The sequence below is a fragment of the Papio anubis genome, chromosome 2, assembly GCF_008728515.1.
Source record: "Papio anubis isolate 15944 chromosome 2, Panubis1.0, whole genome shotgun sequence".
NCBI lineage: Eukaryota > Metazoa > Chordata > Mammalia > Primates > Cercopithecidae > Papio > Papio anubis.
In genome coordinates this window covers 48,702,028-48,719,931 of record NC_044977.1, presented here as the reverse complement: position 1 = coordinate 48,719,931, position 17,904 = coordinate 48,702,028, and the positions used below count along the sequence as shown (strand labels likewise).

The following is a 17,904-nucleotide window of genomic DNA, read 5'->3' as shown; positions in this document are numbered from 1 at the left end:
CTGGGGTCAGCGCCCCACGCCTGCCAGCACCCGCTTACCTCGAGGGCGGTCACTGGACGGCCCGGGGCCGGGGTGCAGAATCCCCGCCTCCCGCCCGCAGCGTCCCCGGGCCCGACCCGCGAAACTGGGCCGCGGATCCCGCTCCGGACACTGCTCCTCGGAGCGGGGGCCGGTTCTCGGGGAGCAGGTGGCCCCCAGCCACCGGCCGCAATCCCTCGCCCCTCCCCTCCGCTCCGGCCCTCAGACTCCACCGCCCCGAGTTGCCTCACTTGGGCCCAGGCCGCCCTCTCCGCGTCGCCTCGCGTCGCTCGGGCCTCCGCTCCCCTCTGTCAACCCGCGTCGCGTCCTTCCCCTCCTCTCCCCTCCCCACACCCCGGCCGCCCGCGTCGCCTTCCCTCCCCTCACCTCGCCCCGGCAGCACGCTTCACCTCCCTCAGCTCGCGTCACCTCCTTTGGCTCTCCTCAACGCTTCTCAGCTCCCTTCTGGCCGCCCGCCTCACCGCCCCTCACGTCAGCCCCGCCTCAGCCCGCGCTCCGGGCGCTAGGCCCCGCCCCCTGGGGGGGGCCCTTGGTTCTCTCCGCACCCTCGGGCACCGGAGGCGGCGTCTTCTCCCTTCCGGTTTGGGATGAATCTTTTCCCGTTTCCCCAGGAGACAGTGACTGCCTTGGGGAATGCATCCATCCCAAGCTTCTCGGGACTCCACTTTCTTCCATATTGGCCGTTCCCCGGCGGGGTTAACCTTCCTCCCCGCCCCCAGCGCGCCTCAGGGCCGCCGACGGGGAAGGTTCCCGCCGCCCTGAGTCTAGGGCACAGGGTCATCGAAGGCGGGAAACCAGGAAACTCCACTCCTTACTTCACGAAAGTCCTGCCAGCCGTCTCACAGTGCGAGGCAAAAATGGAGGAACACTGAATAAATGGAAGTCTGGAGAACTTTCAGGAATCGCGCACTTAGCCCTCAAACGATGGTGTACACTAGAATGAGCCTTTTCTGTCCCCGCACCCCAGCCCGCCAGCTGAATCTCTAAGGGTGAGGCCCAAATTTTTAAAACAGTCCTTACGGGTGTACTTTGGCCTCAAAGTTGGTAAAATAACCTGGCTTGAGTTTAAAAGCCTGCTCCCCTTGGGACCTAAACCGGAGATTTCTTTATCTGCAACCAACAGAGAATACTCTAGAGGGCTGTTTTTCGCCTATGCTGATTCGCTGAACAGGTAGCAGAAACCCCAGGGCACACTCCACATAGGACCTGATGCTGGAACGGCCACAGGACCCAAGCCCTTTGGAGCCTCCGTTTATCGACTACCAGAGGAGGATGCGTTGCGAAGAAGCACGAGTGGGAGGGAGTGGGAACTCAGTGCCTGTTAGCTGATTCACTCAACCAACCTGTACCGCTCCCACCCCTGGGCTTGGTGCTGGGACAGCGATGACGGGGAGAGGGTCCTGCCTCACAGGATTAAAACAGCCAGAGGGCTGTGGGTACAAGGGGGACAGGGCACGCGTTCTGCCTCTTGGGGGAGGCCTTGAAGGGGAAGGTGTAGCAATCATTCAATAAATACATGCTGATTTATTAGAGGGATAAGATGGTTTCTTGGGGGATAAATTCAAGAGGAGTCGAGAATGTTTTATTCATTTACAATGTCCCTTTCCTGGAAGGGAGGATAGCAAGATTTAGGACAAGCTAAAATCATTCCCTATTAAAAAAAAAAAAAAAAAAAGGCACCCCCAAGTAGTCCCGGGTGGGGGGTAGGGGCAGAATAAAAAAAAAAATCTGCAATGATTCCTAATTGTTTTTGAATACAGAAGCTTGGGAAGGGGTTTCCGCCAGTTTCAGGAGGAAGGCACAACTTCCAGGTAGTGTTGGGGGGGAAGGGCATAAGGTCCTATGCAGGCTGGCCCCTTATCCCACAGATGCCAAGATGATGTCTACTGGCAGCTCCTCCAAACTTCTGGCTGTCACCTGCATTGTCACTGTGTCCAAAAGCAGCAGCCGGGAGCGCACCAGGATGTCATGACCACCCCGGAACACACCTAGAAGGGAAGACAGAAGTACAGGTATATACGGCAGAAGGGATTGTACAGGGCAGGCTAAGGATGGCATTTGCAGCAGCCCATCAAGACAGCTGTGGTGTAGTGAAATGGGCAGGAGAGCTGGGCTGAAATCCCTGAGTGAGGGATTTCACTGTGAAAGTCACTGACTCTCGGCTGGGCACGGTGGCTCACACTTGTAATTCCAGCACTTTGGGGGGCCGAGGTGGGTGGATCATGAGGTCAGGAGTTTGAGACCAGCCTGGCCAACACAGTGAAACCCCATCTCTACTAAAAATACAAAAATTAGCTGGGCATGGTGGTGGGCGCCTGAAATCCCAGCTACTCGGGAGGCTGAGGCAGGAGAATCACTTGAACCCGGGAGGCGGAGGTTGCAGTGAGCAGAGATTGTGCCACTGCACTCCAACCTGGGTGACACAGCTAGACTCCGTCTCAAAAAAAAAAAAAAAAGTCACTGTCTCTCTGGGCTTCGGTATCCTCAACTACAAAACGGCGGGGATGATAATACCATATTCAGGCTTCTGTTAAGTTCAAATGGATTGATGGACATAAAAGGCTCGTATCTGACGTCACATAGGCTCTTGCATGTTGGCTGAATCTGACAGCACAAATGAAGGGGACAGCCCCACCACGAGAAAACCACAGGGCAGGTGTCTGCAAGACCCAGGGGACTGGGTTGTTTCAATGTGGCTACAAACTGTCAGCTGTAGACAGGGTACTGAAGCAGAGCCTCCTTTCAACCCTGTTTATAAACACTTAGCCAAAAAAAATCATCCCATTTCCTTTTGTTAACTGTTTTAGATATGATAATTGTATTGTCCTTTAAAAAAGGGCAGAGGTCATTATCTCTTAGAGAAACAAAGATACAGAAGAATTTACATATAAAATGCTATTTCTGGAGTTTGCTAGTAAGTAATCTGGGAAGGAGAATGAGTGCAGGTACACTCAGCCAACCCTGTAGAAAATAAGACAAAGGATATGAAGACAGTGATCAGAAAAGGAAATACAAATGCCTCAACATTTGAGAAGATACTTAACTTCAATGAAAATACAAAAACTACACTAAGATATCATTGTCCACACAGACTGGCAAAGATCATAAAGTGTGGTAACATATTGTGTTGTCCACAGTGTAGGAAAAAAGGTATACAATTCTATGAAAGGCAACTTGGAGTTATTTATCAAGATGAGAAACACAAATCACTTTGACCTGGTGATGCCTTGGAAAATTTATCCTACAGATATTCTCAGTGTACACATGCAAAGTAAATTGTGTGTGTGTGTACACGATTATTTACTGTAACATCTGTAATAGCAACAGATTGAAATCAAACTAAATGTTCCATCAGTAGCGGCTGTTCCATAGAATATGTGGTGCATCCACACAATGGAATACTAAGCAGCTATAAAAAAAAAAAAAAGGATTCAGTTTGGGATGAAAAAAGTTCTGGAGATGGATAGTGGTCATAGTTTTACAATAGTGTATGTACTTAATGCCGCTGAACCACACACTTGAAAATGGCTGAAATGGTGAATTTTATGTATATTTTACCACAATTAAAAAGAATGAGGAAGCTCTACATATTGGCAGGAAAGATCTCTTAAGATGCATCGTAAAGTGAAAAGCAAATTGCAGGACAATATACCATTTGTACATAAACATTTGAGTTAATAAAAGGAAATGTGTTCCTATTAGCTTTTATAGCAATAAAATAACTGCAAGGTTATACAGGCATTGTTTGTAATAGTAACACTGGTCGTTTCTTGGAAGGGAATCTCAATGGCTGGCAGCCAAGGTAAGGAGGAAACATTTTGCTGCAGATTATTTTATAGTTTGCGAATTTTAAATGCTGTGAATTTTGACTCCCCGTATTTACAGTTAAGTCCTTAGCCCAGGATCCAGTGGACATCCAGGCTGTAAGCTATCCAGGCCCTCCCCACCTGGAAATGCCACTTACCAGCCAGAAGCAACGTGTGGGTGTTCTTGTTATCCGGCACTTTGTCTGACCTCTCACAAGGGTGCATTCCCAAGAACTTCACAATATTACCCACAGCCTCTATAGTGAGAAATCCCAATATTGTTAAGCCATCTTGTCTGCCCTTTGTGCCACCACCACTCCCCCATGTTCTGAAGGGCTTTTAATGAAATGGCATTTGACATATGTGCCCCAGACATGGCCCTGGATCCTTGGAGAGAAAAGGTATAAGCACTTCAACAGTACCCAAAGATCTTGAACGGCAAGTACGCCAGAGGTGGCATTCCCAGGATTTTACCTTCAAGTGTCTTGATGGTAGACAAGGTGAATGTTTCCTCCTTCTCAAATTCATCCCCTACCTCATCCCAGGCTGCTTCGAAGTTCAGTTTCATGACCTTTTGAATGTGATCAGCTACAGTAACTTCCAAATCTTCCAGCTGGAGAGATGGAGATAGAAATCAAGCACCCATCCACACACTCTGCTCTGAACTCATCCACGCATCCCTTCCTGCAACTCTTTCTGCAGGTGCTTGCTCGGCACTGAGGACTGTGCTAGACTCTGGGGACACAGAACAACTTGACCAGGTACCTATCCTTGAGGTGCCCACAGGCAAGTGGTATCCCTTCAACAGAAAATGCCCTAATCCCAAGTACCAATCTACTAACTCATCCTAGAGCTGCCTGCTGTGAGATCACATCTCTTCTAAGCCTGCCTAGTGTCAGTGCTTCCAGGATCTGGCATACAGGGAATTACATAGCATTCTCAGAGGTCTGCTTCCTATGCCTGTCATTTCTAGGGGATGATGAGCTCTTCAGGAGCAGCAGCTGTTTCTAGTTCAGCAGAAACCTCCTACCCCAGCTGTGTCCTCTGGATTTGACAGATCCTGAATCTCTGTCTCCATTTCAGCTGTGTCTTCTCTGAACTTGACACATAATACTCCCACTGAGTCCACATGAAGGTTCCCCATTCGTTCTCCCATCAGATTTTCACTGAGGCCCTACTCCTGTGGATGTTTACAGTGTATATAAATACAACTTCGACCCAGCTCTTTTTTTTTTTTTCTATCATCTCTGGGTGGGCTCAACAGACCCAGCTCTCTCAAGGAGCTCACTTGGTCTTAAAGCAGCTCCTGCCTCAGAGTCATTTCCAGCTTAAGGAAGGTCCATCCATCCTCAACTGTGACTCTAGGATGACACAATGGTGAATGTCAGCTGTATTCCACCATGACTGTCCCTCTAGTCAGGAGGAGTTCTAACAATCCCCATCCACAGGCTGAGCATAATGGTCTGCACTCAGATGGCCCTGAGCCACTGCCCCAAGGTCAGACCCCAGAAGGATCCTGTACTTAGTTCCATCGAGCTAAGATAGGAGAATTTAGAAGGGCTATTCCAGTGCATGAAAGGACTGCCCAGCACAGCAAACAGGTCAAATGTATCCAGAAAGCATTTGACAAAAGGAATCAAAATGTCTTAAAATCATGCTTACCCTTTGACCCAATTATTCTCCTTCTAGGAATCTATCCTAAAGAAATAATCTAAAATGCAGATAAAAATTTGTATCTAAAGGGATATTTAGTGCAGCATTATAAATAGTGAAAATATGGAAACCCAAATGCCCAACATTCAAGGAGTGAAAGGTCAATCAAGTTTTGACATAGTATATAACAGTATTTTAAATCCACTAAAAAAAATTGTGTTTATGAAGTATTTGTAATGACACTGGAAAATACACTATGGTTTTAAAATAGTAAGGTCTACATTATAAGAATGATTCCAATTATACCACTGCCCCCCAAAAGTAACTCTGAAGATTATGAGTAATGTTTTCCTGTTGTTCATACTTTTGTTTTGTATTTTGTTTTTGTATTTCCCAAGTTTTCTTTTTACACATGAACATGTATTTCCGTAAGTTAAAAAAGTTATTTTAGGCCAGGCGCAGTGGCTCACGCCTGTAATCCCAACACTTTGGGAGGCCAAGGTAGGTGTATCACCTGAGGCGAGGAGTTCGCGACCAGCCTAGCCAACATGGTGAAACCCTGACTCTACTAAAAATACAAAAAAGTAGGCAGGCATGGTGGCGGGCGCCTGTAATACCAGCTACTTGGGAGGCTGAGGCAAAAGAATCACTTGGACTCGGGAGGCAGAGGTTGCAGTGAGCCGAGATCACGCCATTGCACTCCAGCCTGGGTAACAAGAGAGAAACTTCATCTCAAAAAATAAAATAATAAAATAAAATTTTAAAGAGCTAAAAAGTCAAAAACAGCTCCAGTCTGTCTGTCAGTTCCTGAAGGGAGTTGCTTTGCAGCCTCAGCACAAAACTGAGCTTCCTGACACCAGGCTCTTACCACATACTCATCCTCATAGCCTTCGTCATCGGTCTCCCCAGTGGTGGGATCACAGTCCTTGACAGTGAACTTCATCATGCAGCTGAATGTGCAGGCCACTGTGGGGAAGAGAGACTGGGTAGTTAGGAAGTCCCCAGACTGCAGGGGACGGGCTCCTCCTGCAGGGAACAAGCAGGCAGGGGTCACAGCCTGCTTTCTAGGCCCCTGCTATGTTATTAGTAGCAGCAACAAGCCATACAATCCTACAAAGCTGGACAGAGGGCGCCACCTTGTAGGACAGGAAAGTCAAGTCATGAGTTCTAGTGAGATCCTGTCTCTTTAAAAAAATTTTTTTAAAGAAGAGCATTTGGGACTCAGCTATTCTTCTTGGGACTGAAATCAAGGAGCTGAAGCTCTAATAAATGGCAAACAGCTGGTGCCCAGTCGCCCACCTCCTGATCCCATGAGCTCCCATGAGGATAGGGTGGTATCTGGAGAGGGTCTCACCAGCTGTGGGGTCTTCTTTGGGCAGTGCCACCAGTGTGTAGCAGGTCCCAGGCTGGTTGTAGGGCAGGCTCCGGGCAGGCACATAACAGAGCACCTCATAGGCCTCAGTGGGCTCCATCTGCACTGTGACATTCTCCAAGGTCTGGTCATTGAGTGTGTTTGTGCAGTCAAACTGAACAGGGAAGAGAGGGGAGCTTAAACATTGCTCTAGGTCTGAGCCATGCTGCAGAGGAAGAGCCAGGAGGTCCCACCTCTTTCCTGTTGACCAAGGTGATTCCCATCCCAGTCCCCCTGCTCCAGGCTCCCTGTCTCCATGCTGATAATCAGGAGCCATGGAGGCCCTGGGTCAAGAGATATGTGAGACAGGCATGTTGGGGACAGATTCTGTCATCAAGTTGGGCTCCCAACCAACGCAGTGTGGGGACCCATGTCCCTACAGGACCTGCCAGACCTGGGACAACTCCCTGGGCGCATGCCCCAGCAGGGCCTCAGCCCACCTTGCTCACCTGAAAAACCATGTGGTTGGTGAAGGTGTGTTTGGTGCAGCGGATGACATACTCCGTCTCTGACTCAGTGAGGGCCACGGGCTCAGGCGAGGACTTGAAGAGGGGCCCAAGTCCCCGGAACTCTGGCACCGCAGCCAACTGCTCTGAAATCCACAGGCCACATTCACTCAGCTTCTAAATCCCCAGACCAACTTGTGATGGTTTCTAATAAATTCCCATGACCATTCTCAAGGTGTTCCACCTACCTTAGATGGATAAATATGTTTACCCAACTGGCTACTCATTATTTCCTGAATATATCCATGCATTTTCTCATCTCCCTGACTTTGCTCATGTGATACAACCCCCAACAAATACTCTCCCCATCTCTGTACCATGAAAGACCTCAGAAGCAAAACACTGATATGAGACCACAAAATCCTAGACCTAATTGGAGATTCCCTCAGTTTTAGAAGCTTAGCAAGGATTTCCACCCCCTACCTCAGCAAGGATTCTTAAAAGAAGGTGACAATTAGGAAAGTAAGATCAATTAGGAAAATAAGATCGATACTGCTATAGCTACAAAATCAGACAAAGTAACAAACTGGTCCTATATATTTGTCAGTTAAGACAAATGGCCAATAAAGAGATATTTCAGAATGAGAGTGTTGCAGAAAACCCAACTTAGAATGGTCTGTGTCTGGTTAAGACCTATGCCTACACCCTATGGCCAGGTTCAAGCACTGGATTTAAGCACAGGCCCATGGGACCCCACCCTGGCTGGTCCTGGCATTCCTTGCAGACTAAAGGGAATAACCCAAGTGAATGAGGCATCTGGTAGATGTGTGCACATGGTGTCCACCTATAATGGCTACAGCTACCACTCTTGCACCTATTCTATGGCAGGATTCCTCGCACTATGACCATGGATCACCTGTATCAGAATTACTAGGGGTTGGCGGTAGAGCTTGCTAAAAACTCAGATTCCATCCCAAATCTACTACATCAGAATCTCTGGTTTCAGGATCAAGGAATTTGCATTTCTAATATGTTTCCTCAGATTATTCCAATATATACTGATATTTGAAGACCACTGCTCTAAGATTCTCAACTTGTCTTCCCAATTAATTGAACTCCATTAGAACAAGAATTGTGCTTTGAGGCCAGGGATCTGATATTTTTCCCTGTACTTAGAAGGTACTCAATTCACGTTTCAGACATAGAGAAAGGTGGGCCTTATTGTTATTATTTTGCTTTTTTCCTCCACAAAAAGTCGGCCTATGCGACTGCTTCAGCCCTCTGCAGCCTGAAGACTGAATCTAATGAACACGCAGGCAATAAAAAGCCCAGAACAATCTAGGCTAGATATTAGGAGCAACTTTTGGACCACCATGACCATCAACCACCAAAGTGCTTTTCTATTGCTATTTATTTTCTTGGGAGTCAGAGTTTTGGCCTGATACTTACTACCTGGGGGATTCTGCTGATAGGGTTTCAGACTCTTCTTCAATAAAACTGATACAATTATCTTGATCACAGTGTTGTTGTAAAGACAAATGAGGCAATAAATGTCAAGATCTAGGAAAGTTCTTGGAACTGGACATGTATGTGATTAGTAAATGTGAGGCTTTGGATGATTGTTTAAAAATGGAATTGTTACCCTTTAAGGGGCTTAGGAGACTTCCTTGGAAGGTGTGGCAGAATAATGACCCCAAGATGCCCACAAGCTAATTCCCCAAACATGCAACTATGTACCTTGCATGGTAAAAGGGACTTTGTAGATGTGATTAAATTAAGGATCTTGAGCCAGGGGTTATCCTGGATTATCCGGGGGCGGGGGCAGTGTAATCACAAGGGCCCTTCTAGGCAGAAGGTCAGAGTAGAGAGATTTGAAAAGGTCCGGAGTGTGGCCTCTTCAGATCACTCTACTCTGACCTTTTGCCCTAGAAGGGCCCTTAAAGATGGTGGAAGGGGCCACGAGTCAAGGATACAGGTCACATCTAGCAGCTGGAAAAGGCAAGGGAGCAATTCCTGCAGCCTCCTGAGAGAACTCAGCACTGCTAACAAATGAAACCCATTTTGGACTTCTGACCGCAGAGCTATAAGGTTATAAATGTGTTAAGCCACTAAGTTTGCGGTAACGTGTTACAGCAGCAATAGAAAACTGATATAAATGAAAAGTTTCATGTTACAGTGATCCCAATTAGCTCAGGATCCATGCTATATTGATAGAAGACATGATTCTGAATGGAATGGGGAAGGGGGGATTTCATTTAATTCAACACTGATTGGGAGCCTACTGTGAGGAAGGCAGGCACTGGGCTCAGTGCTGTGATAAACCCAGAAAATAAAAGACAGAATATGTGACAAATTATTTAGCACAGAGAACTGTTTAAGAGAAGATAGAAGAGCTAGGATGGAAGTAAGGGCCCATGAAGGAAGAGGGGTCTATGCTAGTCCCTGAGTAGGAATTCAGTGGATAAAACAATCTGCAATTAGACACACAGCCTCTCCCCTTAAAAATGCAACACCAGAGGATAGATGGATACCTGAAAAAAACCTTACAAGACAATGTGGACAGAACACACGTGGAACCCGAAAAAAAGTACCACTGTCTTTGAACCCCAGCACTGCTCTATCAGACATTCTGAACTGGCCTGGGTTCCAGGGACCTGAGCCCTCCAAATTGAGGCCCAGTAGCAGCACTGAGCCAGTTTGATCTGGATCTTAATTCCAGCCGCTCCTACCACTTTCTCTCTCTGAACTTTCAATTCCTCAGATATTGAAGGAACCTAACAACCACCATCTGAGGGTCAAATGTGATACTAGGTCTAAAGCATCTCAAGGGCCCAGCACTCAGGAGAGACCAATAAATGACAGTTCTTACTCTTGATCCCCCTGAGGAAACTGAGCCCAGGTCCCAAGCACCCCCCAACCACTGTGACTCACCCTGGAAGATCTCCTGCCTGGTAGCTGCCACTTTCTCAGGCTGTTTGACTGCTGTGATGGGGGTGCTTTCTGCAGGAGCAAATTATACACATGATGACCAACGGCTGCAGTCATGGGGCAGTGTGGTGGTGACCCCAGCGCTGTTACTCAGGGATTATGAATACTAACCCTCCTGAGAGTGGAAAGCATAGGACATGTGAGAGAGCACACATCTGTGTGTATGTGTGTCTCTATTTTTGGGAGCCAGAGGCGGAAAGGATCATTTCCTCCTCCCAGCATAACTCCCACCCGTCCCAGTTAGGTTTAGTCGCTTTGCAGCCAATGCAGACCCTCTGACAGAGGCCTGGCCTTGATGGCCTCTGGGAGGAGTATAGGTGTTACCTGTTCTCTGCTCTGCCATGGGCGCTGTGGCCAGGGGTACAGACTTGAGGTCAAAAGGTTTTTCTGATGGTTCTAGAGTGTACTGCTGCAGAGCCCTCTCCAGACCAGGGATGGACACAGTCAGACCTAGAGGCGAAGAGAGGTCACCATGTCTGGCAGACAGAGCAAAATGCGCACCAGGGACCACCATGGAGGCCCTGGGTCCCAAAGTTACAAGTCCTAAGTGGTACGACCCTGAGAAAATCACTTTATTCTCTAAGCCTCTTCATTCTCAGATACATCCTCCCTTACAGGGTAGGTGTGAGGAATAAACATACATACGAAGTGACTTGTAAAGGGTAAAGTACTGTAAAAATAAAGTTTTTATTAATGATGAGAGTTTGAATTCACTGGACAATTTCCACCCACACTGGTGTGACCTGAATGACCCAGGACCTCCTGAGGTCACCGTGATGCCATGTGGTTACCAGGCAAGTCCAGCCAAGAGCATCTTGCCTCGGATTTCCCCTGCCCAGGGAGTGATGAGAAGAACCACAGCTCCAGTAAGGTGCTGAGTCCAAGGTAGCTAGGGAATGACTCACCATTTAGGATATAGCCTGCATTGAGGGCCTTCTGCTTCTGCTCCAGGACATTTAAGTAGAAGGTGGCTCGGTCCCTTACTTCGTTGTCATCATCCATCACACACCTGCAGCCGGGACACAAGGTGGTCCTGACTGGGGCCCAGCAGGGATGGCAGGAGGGATCCTGCAGGGCTTCATTAGAGGCAAGTCCATAGGGATAACAAGTAGACTAGTGGTGGCCCCAGGCTGAGGGTGGAGGGAGTGAGGAGAGGCCACATTCATGAACACTGAGTGCCTTTTTGGGATGATGAAATGTTTTAAACCCAGGTTGTGGTGATGGCTCCATAACTCTGTGAATATGCTAAAACCCATCAAACTACACATCTTAAATGGGTAAATTGTATGGTATGTGAATTATATCTCAATAGATTTTTTTTTTTTTTTGAGATGGAGTCTCGCTCTGTCACCCAGGCTGGAGTGCAGTGGTGCGATCTCGGCTCACTGCGAGCTCCGTCTCCCGGGTTCACACCATTCTCCTGCCTCAGCCTCCCAAGTACCTGGGACTACAGGCGCCCGCCACCTTGCCCGGCTAATTTTTTGTATTTTTAGTAGAGACGGGATTTCACCATGTTAGCCAGGATGGTCTCAATCTGACCTCGTGATCCACCTGCCTCGGCCTCCCAAAGTGCTGGGATTACTGAGCTACTGCACCCAGCCTCAATACAGCTATTTTTTTTTTTTTTTTTTTTTTTTGAGATGGAGTCTCGCTCTGTCACCCAGGCTGGAGTGCAGTGGCCGGATCTCTGCTCACTGCAAGCTCTGCCTCCCGGGTTTATGCCATTCTCCTGGCTCAGCCTCCCGAGTAGCTGGGACTACAGGCGCTCGCCACCTCGCCCGGCTAGTTTTTTGTACTTTTTAGTAGAGACGGGGTTTCACCGTGTTAGCCAGGATGGTCTCGATCTCCTGACCTTGTGATCCGCCCGTCTCGGCCTCCCAAAGTGCTAGGATTACAGGCTTGAGCCACCGCGCCCGGCCTAATACAGCTATTTTTTTTAAGTGGGCAAAATAATTCAAGTTATCAATTGTCACATCTGGTTGGTGCGATTTGTACAGCATTGTTTTTCATGCTTTTCTATGCTTTCTCTTTTTTTTCTACAATCAGTAGCTGTAACTTTTCTCTCCCTTCTCAGTTAAAAAAAATAAAGACAAAGGAAAGCTGCTTGAGTCTAAGGGAATATTGTTCCCATTAGGGCCCCTGGGTCTAGACTCACCTCTTCAGCAACACCAAGATACTGGGTAACATCTCTTCATTCTGGGCTCCAAACTTGGCCAGAGCACTCACAGCACCTGTGTTTAGGAAGCGAATGTGATTTACCCAATGCACCCTGACAACTCACTGGGCACTTCCAGCACTCAGAATGGGTCTTCAGGCAGAAGAGCCCCAGAGGCAAGAAGTCTCAAGCCAGAAGGCCCAAAGTCACTATCAACACAGTGAGTGGCTTTGGGTGGATCTTGGCGCCACCCCAGTCCTCAACTTCCTTATCTATTTAATGGAGAAGGGAGCCAGATGGGATCAGTAGCTCCCATTCTAAGGTTCCAGGAGCTATTTTCAAATTAACCATGATGAGGTCACAGAAGCTGGCTATAATGTAAAGCTCCCCACGTTCCATATCCAAATGGCGTCAATTTGCAGTTAAGGCTCAGAATAATATAAATGAGAAAGGGAAAAATTACTTAAAGATTATCAATTGTTGAAAGAAGAAAATCTGTCCAGTGGGAGCATGAAAAGAAATTAAAAATAAAGAATAGGATGGTGGCTCACTGAATTGTAAACTTACATAAATGCATGAATTTTATGGCATATGAATTACACCTCAACAAAGCTTTTTTTTTTTTTTGAGAAGAAGTAGCTGGGACTACAGGCACCCGCCACCACACCCGGCTAATAGTTTGTATTTTTCAGTAGAGGCGGGGTTTCACTGTGTTAGCCAGGATGGTCTCGATCTCCTGACCTCATGATCTGCCCGCCTCGGCCTCCCAAAGTGCTGGGATTACAGGCGTGAGCCACCACGCCCAGCCAGCTTTCTTTTTTTTAAGCTAAACATCAACATATAGTGAAAGTTAAAAAAAAAAAAAACCACTTAAGGCAAGGCACAGTGGTTCTGTAATCCCAGCACTTTCAGAGACTGAGGCAGGAGGATTGCTTGAGCTCAGGAGTTTGTGACCAGCCTGGACAACATAGCAAGACCCAGTCTTAATTAAAAAAATACTTTAAAAAAAAAAAAACAAAACACAACAAATTATAGGGGTTAAGAACCATGGCTGAGCACGGTAGCTCACACCTGTAATCCCAGCACTTTTGGGAGGCCAAGGCAGGCAGATGATGAGGTCAAGAGATCGAGACCATCCTGGACAACATGGTGAAACCCCATCTCTACTAAAAATACAAAAATTAGCTGGGCATGATGGCGTGCACCTGTAGTCCCAGCTACTCGGGAGGCTGAGGCAGGAGAATCGCTCGAACCCGGGAGGCGGAGGTTGCAGTGAGCCGAGATCGCATCACTGCATTCCAATCTGGTGACAGAGGGAGACTCCATCTCAAAAAAAAAACAAAAAAAAACAAAGAACCATTCAACTAGATGACATGTAAGGTCCTGCCTACGATATTACGAAAAACAGCTTGTGCAGCAAGAACAGTGAGTGCACAAGTCCCCACTGGAGGCTCAGGTCCCTTTGCTGGGACATTTATTCAAGGGCAGTTAAGTTTCCAAGTTCAGCCCTGGCTCAGACCTACCTGCCCGGACCTCCTCATGCTCCAAGACCACTCGGTTATAGATGAAGCGGATGTACTTTGAGGGGTTGGTGGTCTTGGGACCCTCCTGGCCCAGGAGATGTAGAATACGGGTGGCCAGCACTGTGAACTCGCAGTCCTCGATGAACTCGCACAGATGTGACAGCCCTGTCTCCTTGCTCTCTGAGTTCTCCTCAATGATGCTGATGATGCAGTCCACAATGGCGCGCTTGTACTCAAAGCCACCCTGCAGAGAGAAGCTGAGCTGAGCAAGCAGCCTGCTCTCTCCAGAAAAGAGCTGAAGACCTGAGCTGGACCAAGTACAGTTGTCCAAACATAGAACTTGGAGACAGGGCACTTGGTTCTCTGGGCCTCTATCACTCTTTCCTGTCAAACAAAAGGCTGGTCAGGCACAATGGCTCACACCTATAATCCCAGCACTTTGAGAGGCTGAGGTGGGTGGACCACTTGAGCTCAGGAGTTCGAAATCAGCCTGGGCAACATGGAGAGACCCCATCTCTACAAAAAATAGAAAAATTAGTTAGGCATGGTGGTGCATTCCTGTAATTCCAGCTGCTTGGGAGTCTGAGGTGAGACGATTGCTTGATCCCAGGAGGTTTAGGCTGCAGTAAGCCGTGATCATGCCACCACACTGTAATCCCAGCACTTTGGGAGGCCGAGGTGAGTGGATCACCTGAGGTCAAGAGTTTGAGACCAGCCTGCCCAACATGGTAAAACCCCGTCTCTACTAAATATAAAAACTTAGCCGGACATAGTGGCAGGCACCTATAGTCCCAGCTACTCAGGAGGCTGAGGCAGGAGAATCACTTGAACCCAGGAGGTGGAGGTTGCAGTGAGCCAAGACCGCGCCACTGCACTCCAGCCTGGACAGCAGAACAAGACTCCTACTCAAAAGAAAAAACAAACAAACAAAAAAAAACTGCTATCATTCATAGTGTCTCCAAAGTGCTAGACCTGGCCAGGCATGATGGCTCACACCTGTAATCCCAGCACTCAGGTGGCTAAGGTGGGAAGACCACTTACAGCCAGGAGTTCGAGACCAGCCTGGGCAACCCAGCAAGACCCCATCTCTACTTAAAAAAAGCAAACACAATCACCAAAGTGCCCGGCCCATTAGCTGACAACTCACTAAACATTAGTGCCTTCTATAACATTCTTGGGAAACGCAAAGACACTCAAGGCAATGGCTCCTCTACTGCCCAGTCCATGGGCCACTCTGGGGCTGGGTGAAAGGGGTACCATGTATCTGAGGAACCAAATCTACTCCATGAACATTTGCTATTGCTCCTAAGAATTAACCCGTTTTGTTGAGACATCCAAAAAAGGTGGCATACGTGAATCAGAATTCACATCAGGAACAGAAATAGAACCCATGTCGCATTATTAGCACCAGTTTCACAAGAAACCACCCCTCGAGCTCCTGGAATGGTCTGGAATATTTCTGCACTAGAGTCCACGAGAAAAGAACATGCATTTTCCCATCTTCTGCACAAGCATCACCTCAGGACATCCAGTTTTTAAAGTCAGGCTGGTGAGTCATAGTTATTACTGTAATTACTAGCAACTGGTACATGTTTACATGTCCACAAGGAGTTTAAAGGGTTGCAGGCACCATGAAAACCAGTTGGTCAACGGGCTAACATGAGCACACGCACAAAGTTGAGCATGGAGCCAGTGGTCAGGTCACTCCCTGCACCAAGAGACCTGGCATCCCCCAAATGCCCCTGACTCTTACCTCTTCCCGCAGCATGGTGAACAGGAAGTTCATGAGGACTGCATGTTTGCGAGGATATTTCTGACACAGGGCACTGATGGCCTGGACAACCACCACCTGAATGAAATAAACATGCATGAGCAGCAGGCCCTGACACCAAGATGGGGTGACTCAGTGCCCTGAGTGCCCACTGAGTCCTTCCTTTGGTAAGGCCAGGCCTTGGGCATGACACAAGGGCAAGGAGACCAGAGGAACTCAACTCCACGCTTGTAAGGGCACAATTCCTGAGCCCACCCAGGGCAGTGCCAACAGCCCCAGTGTCAGACTCTCAGACTCTGGGTCCCCCAAACTCTGCTCTTCTACTCAGGCTTCTTAAGTCTCCAAGTCCCCTCCACCCAACCTGTCCTGCTTCTCTCCCTACCACTGGCCCCCACTGATGGTTCCCACCCATCATCTCCTCTGGTTCCTCTTTGGTTAAGCCTATCTCTGGGGTATTCTGTCCTTGGTCGCTTCTCTTCTCACAGTCTCTTCGGCAATCTTATCCCCTCCCATGGCTTTAACCACCTCTTATATGCCACTGACTCCCAATATTTATTTCCTGTCTGAGCTCGAGACCTGCCATTTCCAACTGCCTGCAAGACAACTCAACCTCGTACCCATAGCACTTCAAACTCCACATGTCTGCAACCACAATCATCTCCATCTCCTTCCCCTTCCCTCATCCAATACTCCATGTTTTCCTCCTCCCACAAACTAGTCAAGAGCACCACTGTCAGCTCAAAGTAGAAAATAGCATCATCTCTGTTGACATCCACCCCTCAACCCTCATACCAACCCTGCCAATAGGCATTATTCCTCAAAAAGCTCTTGCGCTGTCCCTCCTCTCCTACTCCCGCTGGTTCAGGCGCCATCCTCTCCTTCTGAATTACTCCAACAGTCTCTTTGCCCAGTCACCCCTCCACTCTGCTCCGCACTTTTTTTTTTTTTTTTTTTTTTTTTGAGACGGAGTGGGTTTCAGCCCTGGCTGGAGGCAGGTCGGATCTCAGCTTCACTGCAGCCTCCGGCTTCCAGGGGTTCCCTGCCCATTCTCCTGCCCTCAGCTCTCCGGAGTAGCTGGGACTACAGGCGCCACCTCGCCCAAGAAGTTTTTGTATTTTTAGTAGAGACTTGGTTTCAAATTGTTAGCCAGATGGTCTCTGGATCTCCTGACCTCGCGGATCCAATCTGCCTCGCCTCCCAAAGTAAGTTGGGATTACAGGCTTGAGCCACCGCCCCAGCCTTTTTTTAGACAGAGTCTTGCTCTGTCTGGAGTGCAGTGGCACGATCTCAGCTTACTGCAACCTCCACTTCCCAGCCAGGTCAAGCAATTCTCCTACCTCAGTCTCCGGAGTAGCTGGGACTACAGGTGTGAGCCACTATGCTGGCTAATTTTTGTACTTTTTTAGTAGAGACAGGGTTTCACCATGTTGGCCAGGCTGATCTCAAATTGCTGATCTCAAGTGATCTGCCGACCTCAGCCTCCCAAAGTGCTGTGATTACAGGTGTAAGCCACCGCACCCAGCCAATTTTTTTTTTTTTTTTTTGAGACAGAGTCTCTCACTGCTCTATTTCCAGGCTGGGGTGCAGTGGGCTTCTGACCACAGCTCACTGCAAGTCTCCCGGGTTTATGCCATTCTCCTGCCTCAGCCTCCCGAGTAGCTGGAACTACAGGCGCCTGCCACCTCGCCCGGCTAGTTTTTTGCATTTTTTAGTAGAGACGGGGTTTCACCGTGCACGTTAGCCAGGATGGTCTCGATCTCCTGACCTCGTGATCCACCCGTCTCGGCCTCCCAAAGTGCTGGGATTACAAGCTTGAGCCACCGCGCCCGGCCTTTTTTTTTTTTGAGACAAGGTCTCACTCTGTCACCCAGGCTGGAGTGGCAGTGGCATGATCATGGCTCACTGCAGCCTTGAACTCCTGGTCTCAAGTGATCCTCACACCTCAGCCTCCCAAGTAGCTGGGACTACCTGGCATCACCACATATGGCTAATTTTTAAAAAAAATTTTTGTAGGTTGGGTGCAGTGGCTCATATCTGTAATCCCAGCACTTTGGGAGGCTGGGGCAGGCAGATCACGAGGTCAGGTAGATTGAGACCATCCTGGCTAACACG

The 17,904-nt window shown here is 48.3% G+C and overlaps 2 protein-coding genes and 1 long non-coding RNA gene across 3 annotated transcripts in view; 1 reads left to right on the top strand and 2 right to left on the bottom strand.

Annotated features, from left to right (window-relative positions):
• HMCES (5-hydroxymethylcytosine binding, ES cell specific) overlaps positions 1 to 1,167 on the bottom strand; it is a 29,606-nt gene extending 28,439 nt beyond the window's left edge. The window contains exon 1 of the mRNA XM_003906883.5: positions 406 to 1,167. The gene's annotated coding sequence lies outside the window, so the exon portion shown is untranslated. The remainder of the gene's footprint in view (positions 1 to 405) is intronic.
• Positions 926 to 1,714, top strand: LOC103875918. The gene is made up of 2 exons (XR_634930.4): positions 926 to 1,028; positions 1,163 to 1,714. It is a non-coding gene; the product is annotated as an uncharacterized LOC103875918 (long non-coding RNA).
• Positions 1,544 to 17,904, bottom strand: part of COPG1 (COPI coat complex subunit gamma 1) — a 29,008-nt gene continuing 12,647 nt past the window's right edge. Inside the window, exons 13-24 of the mRNA XM_003906886.5 lie at positions 15,775 to 15,870; positions 14,022 to 14,265; positions 12,499 to 12,574; positions 11,249 to 11,352; positions 10,668 to 10,793; positions 10,287 to 10,355; positions 7,359 to 7,501; positions 6,853 to 7,024; positions 6,367 to 6,464; positions 4,320 to 4,458; positions 4,004 to 4,102; positions 1,544 to 2,027 (exon numbers count right to left, since the gene is read on the bottom strand). Of these exons, the coding sequence (XP_003906935.1) occupies positions 1,897 to 2,027; positions 4,004 to 4,102; positions 4,320 to 4,458; positions 6,367 to 6,464; positions 6,853 to 7,024; positions 7,359 to 7,501; positions 10,287 to 10,355; positions 10,668 to 10,793; positions 11,249 to 11,352; positions 12,499 to 12,574; positions 14,022 to 14,265; positions 15,775 to 15,870 (1,497 nt within the window). The 3' untranslated portion in view covers positions 1,544 to 1,896. The remainder of the gene's footprint in view (positions 2,028 to 4,003; positions 4,103 to 4,319; positions 4,459 to 6,366; positions 6,465 to 6,852; positions 7,025 to 7,358; positions 7,502 to 10,286; positions 10,356 to 10,667; positions 10,794 to 11,248; positions 11,353 to 12,498; positions 12,575 to 14,021; positions 14,266 to 15,774; positions 15,871 to 17,904) is intronic.